The 12629-nt window shown below is 44.1% G+C and overlaps 1 protein-coding gene across 4 annotated transcripts in view; it reads left to right on the top strand.

Annotated features, from left to right (window-relative positions):
- The window catches only part of ABCC8 (ATP binding cassette subfamily C member 8), a 154203-nt gene that overhangs the window by 118779 nt on the left and 22795 nt on the right, over positions 1 to 12629 (top strand). For all 4 annotated transcript variants that reach the window (XM_006277172.4, XM_019477068.2, XM_019477069.2 and 1 more), the window contains 4 exons: positions 3307 to 3554; positions 4578 to 4738; positions 8859 to 8928; positions 11712 to 11869. In XM_006277172.4, the coding sequence (XP_006277234.2) occupies positions 3307 to 3554; positions 4578 to 4738; positions 8859 to 8928; positions 11712 to 11869 (637 nt within the window). The remainder of the gene's footprint in view (positions 1 to 3306; positions 3555 to 4577; positions 4739 to 8858; positions 8929 to 11711; positions 11870 to 12629) is intronic.

The following is a 12629-nucleotide window of genomic DNA, read 5'->3' on the forward strand; positions in this document are numbered from 1 at the left end:
AGATGGCTATACCCTGTACAGGAGAGATCGAGTGGACAAAAGGGGCGGGGGTGTAGCTCTCTATGTTAAGGAAAGCTACGCATCCCTGCAAGCCTACATTGGCGCCCAGGGTGGATGACTGGAGACCCTTTGGGTTAAAATCCATGGGGAACACGGCACAGGGGACACAATAGTGGGAGTCTACAACAGACCTCCTACCCAGAATCAGGAGCTTAACCAGGAGTTCACCAGGGAATTGACTGAAGCTGCTCGCTCCCGTTGCATGGTTGTCATGGGAGACTTCAACTACCCTGACATCTTGTGGGAAGAGCGCTTGGCCAAATCCGAGCGGTCGCAAAGCTCTCTCTCATGCATGGATGAGCTTTATCTGACGCAAGAAGTCAATGGGCCAATGAGAGGTAAAGCTCTGCTTGACCTGGTACTGGCAAGGGGGGACGACCTAATCAGCGATCTAATGATCGAAGGGAAGCTGGGTGACAGTGACCACGAGCTGATCACCTTCACCATCCACCGTAAAGCTGGCAAGTCAGTCAGCAATACAGAAGTCCTTGACTTCAAGAAAGCTGACTTTGACAAGCTCAGGAGGCTTGTTGGTGAGGCCCTAATGGACCACAACCCAAAGGGGAGGGGAGTTCAGGACAAGTGGTTGCTCCTCAAGGGAGCAATCCTAGATGCACAAGCTAAGTGTATTCCGTCTTGGAGGAAAGGCAGCAAAGGGGCACAGCAGCCCCCTTGGCTCTGCAGGGAACTAGCAGACCTCCTGCATCTAAAAAGAAAAACCTACAAAGGATGGAGGACTGGATCCACCTCCAAGGAGGAATGTTCTGCATTGGTCCAGACTTGCAGAAAGTGAACCAGAAAAGCCACAGCTGCAACTGAACTCCAACTGGCTACAAGTATCAACGACAATAAAAAGTTCTTTTTTAGATATGTGGGGAGCCAGAGGAAAAGCAAGGGCAATATTGGACCCCTGCTAAGCCAGATGGGACAATTGACAACCGATGCCCAGGAAAAGCCAACTTGCTAAATGGGTACTTTGCATCGGTTTTTCAGCAGTCCCAAGGGGTGCCTCTGCCCATTACAGGACAGAAATGCCTGGGTGAAGGTGATCCCTTACCCTCCATCAATGCTGACCTTGTGAAGGAACACCCTGAGAGGCTGGACACGTTAAAGTCATCCGGCCCTGACAGTTTACACCCCAGGGTACTCAAGGAGCTGGCAAGCACCATAGCTCGGCCCTTGGCATGGATCTTTGAGAACTCCTGGTGCTCTGATGTAGTGCCCGAAGACTAGAAGAAGGCCAATGTGGTACCTATCTTCAGGAAAGGGAGGAAACTCGATCCAGCAAACTACAGACCCATCAGCCTGACCTCTATCCTGGGGAAGGTCTTAGAAAAGATTATCAAAGAGACCATTCTTAACAGACTGGCTGATGGCAGCATCCTGAGGGATAGCCAGCATGGGTTTGTTGCAGCTAGGTCTTGCTTGACTAATCTTATTTCCTTTTACGACCAGGTGACCTATCACCTGGACAAGGGAGAAGAGATTGTTATCGTATATCCTGACTTTAAAAAAGCCTTCGATCTGGTATCCCATGATCACCTCCTAACAAAACTGGCCAACTACAGCCTTGGCTTCACTACAATCTGCTGGCTGGGGAATTGGCTCCATGGTCAGACCCAGAGGGTGGTGGCTGAAGGAAGTCAATCGTCATGGTGCCCTGTGACCAGTGGGGTTCCCCGAGGCTCTGTCCTTGGACCCATACTGTTCAACATCTTCATTAATGATGTGGACATTGGAATCAGAAGCGGACTGGCCAAGTTCGCCGATGATACCAAACTCCTGGGTAAAGCATCCACACCTGAGGACAGGAGGGCGATCCAAGATGACCTTAATAGGCTCAGGAAGTGGGTGGACAAGAACCTGATGGTGTTTAACACCAAAAAATGCAAGGTTCTCCACCTTGGGAGGAAAAACCTGCAGCATGCTTATAGGCTCGGTAGTGCTACACTGATTAGCACTATGAATAAAAGGGACTTGCGGGTCATGATTGACCCCAAGATGAATATGAGCCTTCAATGTGATGCTGCGGCTAGTAAAGCGAGCAAAATGCTGGCTTGCATACATAGATACTTCTCAAGCAAATCCCAGGACGTCATTCTCCCGTTGTACTCAGCCCTGGTGAGGCCACAACTGGAGTACTGCATCCAGTTTTGGGCTCCACAATTCAAAAAGGATGTGGAGAAGCTTGAGAGAGTGCAGAAGACAGCCACACACATGATCAGAGGTCAGGAAAATAGACTTTATAGTGAGAGGCTGAGAGCCATGGGACTCTTCAGCCTGGAAAAGCGCAGGCTCAGGGTGATCCTGGTGGTTTATCACGGGTGTTCACCAGGATCTGGGGCAACATCTGTTCATCAGAGCACCCTAGGGGATAACAAGGTCAAATGGTCACAAACTCTTTCATGACTGTTTCAGGCTGGACATAAGGAAGAACCTCTTTACTGTCCAAGCCCCCAAAATCTGGAATAGACTGTTGCCAAAGGTGGTTCAGGCACCTACTTTGAACACCTTCAAGAGAAATGTGGATGTTTATCTTGCTGGGATTCTGTGACCCCAGCTGATTTCCTGCCCCTGGGACAGGGGGCTGGACTCAATGATCTTCCAAGGTCCCTTCCAGCCCTAGTGTCTATGAAAATGTTGTGCACATTTTGAATGGTAGATTTTGTAAGCTAAGATGCTAGACCCTGATCCTACCATCTGTAGTTCAGAAGCAGGTTGCATCTGCCTGAAACTCTACTTACAACAGTAGGACTCTGCAAGAATGTAGTACTCCACCTGAACACTATCAAATGTATTGGAGGTCAGGAAGAGGAGCATCCCTAAGCTGTTAGCCAAAGGATTACTTAATTTTTTTAAATAAATGCCCTATTATCGACTGGTTTCATGAATAATATTTACTATGCTAGTCACCTTGCAAGCTGTGGATATTGCACTATGTTGTTGTTCCAGTAGACTAGCTTTTTGGCATATTGTTCCTCATATTTAACTGGTTGTACCATATCATGTTAATTTATAGCACTGGGGCTATTAGCCTCCAAGCACCTGCTTAAGATATTTGCTGAATCGGGTTCTACGAACATAATACATAAAGTGCAACATAGACAGCATGAGTAATAAGTCTTGTTATGGTATTTCGCAATCAGCCTTTGCCAGTTCATATACCAGGTGTAAAATGTAAGAGGATCCCAGTGTAACTTTACTATCAGTTGCTACTAACAGTCTTTTTTTTTTTGTTAATTGCAGAAGAAATAACAGAAAGTGATGATGAAGACAATTTATCCTCTGTGCTACATCAGAGAGCAAAGATGCCTTGGCGAGCCTGTGGGAAGTACCTCAGCTCAGCAGGAATTTTGCTCTTACCTCTATTGGTCTTTTCCCAGCTCTTGAAGCACACTGTTATGGTGGCTATTGACTATTGTCTGGCAAAGTGGACATCTGCAGCCATTTCTGCAATGATTACAGAAAAGCAAAAGAATTGCACAGCTTGCCAGGTATAGTAAAGCCACATCTTTAATTTGACAGGTAAACCTTTTCCTACCTTAACTTCCACTTGACCTTTTATGTGTGATGTGTTGTATTCCTACTACATGTAATGTAGGTTTGCATCTCTAAAATAGTCTTGATAGAGACATAACTCTTTTTTTGTGTGTTGTACCTGTGTGTCTGCTGGTAGTGCTTTCAAGCTGACTTCCCTAACAAATGAGAACAAAACCCTAATCTAGAATACTTCTCTTTGATTTTTACTTTAATTCTGCATGGAATTCATAATAGTGTTAGCTGTGGGATTTTATCTCTTTGAGGAAAAAAAAAACCAAACAGCTTGAATAGTGCTATGATTCATTTATTATTTTTAAGAAGGACTAAGTAAGTATTCCATGGTTTTTGATGCAATGCTGAAATTATTCTTTTTGAAAAACCCAATTTCCATCTGTGTATGAATTAATGTCTGTATACTTTCATTTTTGTGAATTTTGCTGTAGACTTCAGTGGGACCAAGATTTTGCTTTTGAGGCTGAATTTTAATGTAAAATTGCTAGTAATTTATTCTAAAACTTTCTGGTCTTTCTCCTACTTGCATTAGAAGAGGTACCCAACATGTGATATTAGGCTCTAAAATGAATTGTTTACTCAATTGGAAGTCTCAAATACATAAACTTTTAAAGCCTTACCTCTCACATAATTCCTGGACCACCACGACAACAACATCACTCCAACACTACCATAAACTTTTAAAATAATTTTATAAGATTCTGTGATTCTGAATATCTAATCCAATCCAAACACACTTTTTACCTGAACAATTGCCTTAAGTATTGCTTAAGGTGGTTAGGACTCATTGGCGAAGTTAAATGGAGAAGGAAGCTTGTGTTTCCTCTCTTCATTGGGTGGAGAAAAATGGGCTTCTTTCCTGAAGCTGTCAGTTCTGTAGTCTGTCTCCAAAATAAATTGATTTATTTTAAATTATGTTAACTGTTAAAAGATAACATTTCTACTTTTCTTTCTTTGTTTCTTAGAACTTTGATCATGCTTACTATTCAAAGGTGTTCAGCATACTCTGCTGCATCGGGATTATATTGTGTCTTGTCACATCAATAGCAGTGGAGTGGACTGGTTTGAAAGTTGCCAAAAAACTACACTCTGCTCTGCTGAATAAAATTATTTTGGCACCAATGAGGTATTCCTTTGGTTTTACTACAAGTAACATTTGATATTCCTTATTTCAAGACAGCCTTTCAAATATAGTTCTATTTTGAAGTGACTACAAATAATTTTTTTAGTGTAGTTCATTGAAATACAGTGCAAGTTAGGCTCCTAATTGTTTGATGTCTAAAAAACCCCCCAAAAAATCATACTTTAACTTCCCAGTAAGACAGTATAGACATTTTTACCCTGGATCAAAATACTAACTTCTGACTTTCCAGAATCTGCAATTTTAATTATAAAAATCGGGGGGTGGAGGGTGTTATTACTTTACTACTGCAGGTGGTAGTGGGGTCAGGAAGGCTGCAGGGGGGAGAAATGGAGGGGGGCCGAGGACAAAGGGGCCACCTGACCCTCTCCCTGCCGGCCACTATTTTCCCTGCTGTAGCAGTGAGCTGGGGACAAATATAAGACAACCCTCTGATAATTAGATTCTGTACCTGGAAAATAGTAACAAATTTATGAATTTTCTGTACATAGAACCTAATTATTGGGGGGGGGTAACAGGTCACCCTCCCCAGCGCAATCTTCCCTGGCAACGCCTTACGCGGGTTGCCTTTGGCATCGTCTTTAAAGTTCTTATGTCCCGCCATCTACTCTCCTGCCACGTCTTGATGGAAATTATTATGATGATGTTCTTGTGAGTGGGAGACTGCCTATTGTATTTTGTATGTTGGGGCCTTTCGCATAAGCAGGCCTGACCCCTGTCTTTCTCTGGATAGGCCTTCCCATCTAAACCCACCAAACAGGGTTTGACTCTGAGGCTCTAGCCTTTTCCGGTGTCTTGAGGCTTATGGCCCCCTTTCCTGCTCCAATCTGGAGCCCGGCACCCCTGGCCCAGAGGCCCCACAGCCAGAGGGTCGCAAGTTCAAAGCCAGGGGACTGCCCCGAACTCGCACTTTCCCAGTCCAAAGAGAAAAAATAAATAAAATAAAAGTGCACCTCAGGTCCACCAGGTCTCCCCGGCCTTTTAAGAATGCACCTTCAGGCACCAGGGTCAGTGCACCCCAAAATCCTGTGCCCCTACTGGCATCAGGGCCTATGTACTGCCAAAAGCTGCACCCTCACTGGCACCGGGGTCCCCACTCCATAGTGGGCCCCAATATGAGGCCTCCTCCTTCTCCTAATAGCCTCACCCAAACCACCGGTGTTATTCAGTAATGAAAAAGAATGAAAATAAACAGTCCCATCCATAGGTAATAACTGCCACCAGCAAATGTGATCAAGAAAAGCAGCATGTCAGCTTACATTCGCAGGGTTCGTGCTTCGGCTCCTCACCGTCAGCTGGTCCTTGCTGAGGTGCAGTTGCCATCTCTCTGGGGCTTCCGTAGTTCCCCTCTTCCCGCCTTTGGACTGCTTACCAAGCTTCTCCATTGAGCTCTGGGAGGTACTTCTTCCCCTTTGGCTGCTGCTCCCCCACTGCCGCTCTGCCCAGGGTTTTTATAGTCCTGCCCTGCCCCTTCCGGTCAGCTGACTGGCTGGTCAGGCTCAGCATTTAACCCCTTCCTTCCCAGCACTCCATGCCCAGTAAATTCTGGCCTTAAAGGGGCGGACCTGCCTTCTGGTGACAGGGCTAGGCTTCCCTGTTGCAGGGGGTCATCTTAAATTTAGGAACAACTTAGATTTGAGCAAATATATTAAAGAGAAAACCCAACCAGAAGTCAGGAAGTTGCAGATTCTGTTCTATTGTACTTCTCTTTAATGGAAGTGCTTACTGTGGTGCAATGATTTACTCCTGCACAACTTCGCTGAAGCTAATAGCCTTGAACAAGTCTTACTAACACATCATTAATGGAATTGCACAAGTATCTTTAACTGTGTAATTTGGCCTGCATAATTCTTATTTCTGGTGCCAGTGCACAAAAGACCATAATCTCAGCCTAGGGCCTCTCAGGCTCCAAGCAGGTGTTAATATAATGGCAAGATAGGGCATAGAATTCCTCAGTTCCCAATGCCAGATGTGCATGGTGAGCTGGTCTTCAGCACCGGCCCAAAAAAGCCCTCGGTCCCATATATCCACCTGTTGCTATAAGTTCATATAAAACTTTTTTAAATGATTTTTTCCATCATTTATTGGTATTTCAAGAAAAAATAATGGGGTCATGCAAGATTTGGGAATACATTTAGTTTGTACCTTGTATGAACAGAGGAGTTCCTTGTATATGTGAAAGGGAAATGTTTTTTCTTATTTAATTATGTTACTTACATTGTGCAGGGACATAAAGGAAATCTAGAGAAAAAACTGATAGTGCTGGGCCATAGTCAAGTCTTTAATATGTCTGTTTTGGGAACTCAACAATTACACAGCAGGCTATGTCACTTCAGAGGCACTAGACATATTACTCATGCCTTCCTTCTTCTCATATCCTGTCAGCATGTTCCAACTTGGGTACAGAAATAGGCTTAGTCCTTGTTGGTGCCTGGTTCCCCTATATATGGGCAGGCTAGTAGATACTCTGTAGGGCTACCTGATTCGATTTAGTGGAGATTCGGCCTGATTCGGTGGCTGAATCGCCAAATGCTAATCAAATCAGGAGACCCTTTAATCTCTCCAAGTTGAATCGGAACCCTCTGAATCGATTCAGCAATTCGGACATAGACACAGCTTTAAATGTTTTTTCTACATACCTCAAGGTACCAGGCAGCTTGTGAATGCTGCAGTGCTGGGGCGGATGGAGCATCCCACAGGAGCACGGGGGGCGGTCCCCAGTGCACTTGGCAGCAGAACTGGAAGTGGACCAGAAGCACTTCTGGTCCACTTCCGGGTCTGCCGGGGAGTGCACGGGGGCCCCGCTCCCCCCACACACCGCCAGCTCGGCAACTGGTGCCTCCTAGGTCTGGGTGAGGAGCCCAGGGTCTCCCTGCAGCCAATTGCTAAGCCAGGGAGGTGCAGGGGGACCCCCTGGGATGCTTCCCGGCATTCCTGGAAGTGGACTGGAAGTACTTCTGGTCCACTTCCAGGTTCGCTGCCAAGCACATGGGGGGCCCCCACCCACACACTTTTGTGGGATGCTCCATCCGCTCCAGCATTGCAGTGTTCACAAGCCGCACCTGGTACCTCAAGGTATGTAGAAAAAACATTTAAAGCTGTGTCTATGGCCGAATCACTGATTCGCTGAATCAGCATTGAATCTTCAGATTCGGATTCAGGCAAATTGAATCGGGGACAGTGAGCTGAATCAACAAATTGAATCATTGTCCCCAGTTTGGGCTGAATCCAAATCGAATACAGCCCGTTTCGCACACCCCTAATATACTGTAGGCCAAAAGTTGCCTCCACATTGGAACATGGTGTTGCATCATAGGAGTATCCCCACAGTATTCCCTACTGCAGGAGTGGTAAACTCAAACTCATCCAGCCCATAGGCTGGATCAGTATCACTGGGGTGGTCTCTGGTCTGAACCAGGAGTAATCGTCTGTGCAGTGCCTGTGGTGCCAGGTCCAGTTCACGCACCACACCTGGCAGGTGCTGGCCCCAGTGCTCGTTGTGCCCATGGCATGTGAGGTTGGCTTGAGCTGTGCACTGTGTGTAGTGCTTGGGCTGAACCCAGTGCTGCAAGGCAGCACAGGAGGTCAGTCCAGAGCACCACATGCAGCCCATGCCCTGGACCTCCAGTGCTGAGTGCTGGGCAGTGCAATGCCCCATGCCAATCCCACAAGCCAAGTGCAGCAGGTGGGGTGGGACTGGACTGACTGCATGCAGCACAGTGAGCCACCTTGGGTAAGCACTGTATGTGGTGTTCTGCCAGACCAGCCCTTTGAGCTAGTTCCAGCAAGGCCCTCTCTGGACTGGGTCCAGTGCCAGCAAGCAGGGCTGGTCTGGTGGGGCTCCACATACAGTGCACGACTCACACCAACCCCCTGTGCTGTGGTGGGGTTAGTTCACCAACACATGAGCCAGATCATATGGCTCCATGGACTGGGTCCAGCCCACAGGCCATATGTTTAACACCCCTGCTCTACTGCAATCAATAGATATCCATGTGTTTTAATGCAGAACATAGCTCAAGAGAAATGGGTGTCAGAAGGGAAAATTTTAAAAATTACTTAGGTGTTGAATTTCTTACTTTTTCCCATTTATTGTCTGTTATAGATTTTTTGAAACCACCCCGTTGGGAAGTATCTTGAACAGATTTTCTGCTGATTGTAATACCATTGACCAGGTACAGAATAAATAAAACTATTCACTGAATTCTGCATGCGGGTTTCCCTGCACACTTCCCCCCGCCCCCATAATCTCCAGTAAAAACAAAATGTCTCTGAATGTTTCACATTATATTAAGATGAACTAAATCTCACTTAGTTATAATTGACCAGAGAGGGTTTTAACTTTATTTATTAATTAATCCAACCTACTGAGAGCATTTAGTTTACATGCCTTTATCTTTACATTATGACTTGTGGTATTCTAGAAAATAGAAGTCCAGTTCTTAAAATTAAGTTCTTTAAACACTTTCAATTAATCAGATACCATCCAAATGTCAGAGTTTGTGGTTTATTTTAACAAAGGGACCTAGTGTTGTCTCATGGTTGAAGCACTTGCTCCTCATGGAAATAAAATTATGGCAACAGTCCAGCGGTCTGATCACCTGCAGCTATAGTATAGTTCCAAACACAAAAGCCAGTTGGTCACTTTATCCTATCTCCATTGCCACTTGCACACGTTTTCTTTTGGAGGAATGTCCTACAGTACATACAGTGACGTGTTGGTATAATGAATTCCAGGAGACTTGCAAACATGTTTCTGTATAGTGAAATGTTGTTAAAGTAAAGTTTGCCAAGTTTGAAAGAGTACTCCCCAGAGGCTTGATATATGTGGTGTGGGACAGGCAACAAATGCCAGGGGACAACTGCAATGAACAGGCAGGAACATATTGTGAAATGAAGTCAGAAACATAAACTGGGTACATTGACTATATTATTTTAATACATAAGATAATACAATACTGTCTGATTGATTCAGTGTATGAAATCAGTTATCTTCTTCTGCACTGCTTGATAATGCCTGTACCTGCATGTCTTTCCAAGTAATGTTTGAATATATCTGCACTCTAAAATGTTGTCTGGGACATCTCTGAGTGATAATGTGTTTGTAAACAAGAGGAAAATGAACATACAGATACTTTTCCATCTTCTCCTTCTCCATTTTATTTTTGCATGTATAATTTTGTCAACAGTGGATATACTGGATAGCTCTGGCACCACCAGAATATCATTATCTACAGTGATGCAGTATTGGAATGTAATTTCAGTAGACATGTCAGTTTTCTAGCAAACCTCCATCTACCATTCTAATATAGCAGGATCATTGCGCTTTGTTCTGGCTGTAGTTTGTCATATCATTGCTGATGTGCCACTGGCTGGGTGCCCGCTTTACAGCATCATTTGCTGATGATACCATGACTAATGTTTCTCCGTTCAGCTGCTGCTATTTGAATGCCACAAAGAACACCAGTGATTGGAAAATTCATTAATTTCCAAGTTTGCTGAAACTTTTTCCACCATTCTTGATCTGTTGATTGGCTTAGTAGCATGAATGATCCTTGATCCAGTGGCTGCAACACAGTAGATAAGTTGGATAGAAAGAACTCCATTTTCATTATTTTTAATGCCTTGGGCACTAAGCTGTATGTGGAACACAAGCAAAGCAATTTTTCTTTGTGCTACCTTCATTCTAACATCAAGACAAGGAAGCCATTCCTTGAATAGCTCTGTAGTCATCCAAGTCTGTGCATTGGACAATGGTCAGACAACAGGCTTGTCCCATTTTAAAGCAGTTATGGCTTTTATATTTGCCAGTTATTAATGGCTTTGGCTTATCTGTACCACTTGCATTGCAATACAGCTTCAGAGTCAGTTTCTGTTTTGCCTGCTTTGAAGGTGATAACGATCACCCTTTTGGGCTGGCGTTCTATTGGGCATCATCTATTTGAAAAGACCTATCTTATCTGCATTATAAATATTATTCCTTGAGTAATTTTTCTGGATATTTTGCACATTCCCACTCTGAAGTTCAAGTGTTCACAGCGGATTGGCTTCTGCATTGCACAACATTGTATATATAAAACTATGCTGCTCTTAAAACTGATAACACTGAGTATATTTGCAAATACCAATGCCTTAATACACAGTAGCGTTCCACTTACTAGATGCTTCTAACATGTATATCCAGAAACCTCTTATAAATCACATTGTCCACATTTTCAAATCACTGATATGAACATGCAACCCATGTGCTTTCCTGAATTATGCTTTAAATGTTATGTCTGTCTTTTAAAAAGATTGACATATTTGATACTGCTGTTACATTTTTTTAGCAACATCACTCATTTTGATTCCACTATTCACTTCATTTATAATTTGCAATTTGTCCTTCAGAGAAAATTGCTTAGCCTTTCTCTCCTTCTCTACTACAACCAAACCAACAATGCATTGGGATACATGAATACAGAGATGTGGTTTGTCACATGACTTCCTGTGTCCAAGGCCTATATGCAGTACGGGCAGGCAAATAACAAGAGAAAGAAGGTAATGTCACACTACAACGGTAGTTGCATTTCCTTTTGACACTACATTTCATCTATTTTTACTTATATTCATTATAAATTCATTCTACTGAAATGCAGTAATATAGGATAGCATGGGAGATGGGTTGGGGATTTGTGTTTTGTTCTTTATCCTGAAATTTTCATTCTCCTGATGTTCCTTATGCCAACATTTCACTGTGTGTGCAGCCACAGCAGAGAGAACCCACCACGCTTCTCTAGAACTCACCTGCCAATTCAGAAAGAGCCCTAAATACCAACATTTAAAATCACAGTAGTGGGGTTTTATTATAAGTGGGGAAAAGAAAGAATAGATATGTTGAATGTCAGTTTATGTATTATACATTTATTTCCCTTCCTTTACTGTGGATATTTTACTGCTCTCTATTTTATTTGTCTAGCACATTCCTGCTACTCTGGAGTGCCTAAGCCGTTCCACCTTGCTGTGTGTGTCTGCTCTCGCTGTAATTTCCTACGTCACACCAATGTTTCTCGTTGCCCTAGTTCCTCTTGCTATCATATGTTATTTCATCCAAAAATACTTTCGAGTGGCATCGAGGTAAGAATATCGACTCGGTTCATTCTGGCAATTGAAATGTGCTCTGAAGTACACGATATGATACCAGGGAACATAGTGTTTAAAAGTGGGTCCTGCCAAGGCTTTGCTCCTGTTTGAAAGTTAGCCAAATTCTCTACTGTGGAAAGTGCTTATTTTGCATCAGCTTTGTTTGGAACTATTAAAATTGAACTTTTGGAAAGCAGGTGGGAAATCTTTGCTTTCATAATGAAACCACTGGAATGCACGGGCTATACCAAAACATTGGCTAAATGCTTGCCTTTCCAATGGGTTGAGCATTAGGGTTAGGGACAGACATTACACATAAACTGGCTTAAGTGATTGGAAACTGGTTTAAACCTGTAACAGAACAGAAGTTCAGTGGACATAAACCACTTTCAAAATGGCCGAAATCAGTTTAAGGTAAACCTGGTTGGAAGTAGTATCAGACTGAACTGATCAGGGTCAAACTGGTTTGCGAAACTTCTGTCCCAGACCCCTTCCTGGTTCAAGTTAACTCACCCTCCCCCAGCATCCCAGGATGCTTTGCAGCCCTGGGCTGTGCTGTCTGCTCCAGTGGAGCAGGGACTGCCTCACCCCTCTGTGTTTAGCTTGCTTCTTGCATGCATCCATCAGCCCATAGGGACGGGGAGGGGGAGGGAAGAGGAACAGACCCCCAGATCCCCCTAGCCATGGTCTACACAGCACATAGGGGGAGAGAAAGCCTCTGTGGTCGGGGATATTCAATGTTCAGCAGCCCTCC

Source organism: Alligator mississippiensis, chromosome 2, assembly GCF_030867095.1.
Source record: "Alligator mississippiensis isolate rAllMis1 chromosome 2, rAllMis1, whole genome shotgun sequence".
Lineage (NCBI taxonomy): Eukaryota > Metazoa > Chordata > Crocodylia > Alligatoridae > Alligator > Alligator mississippiensis.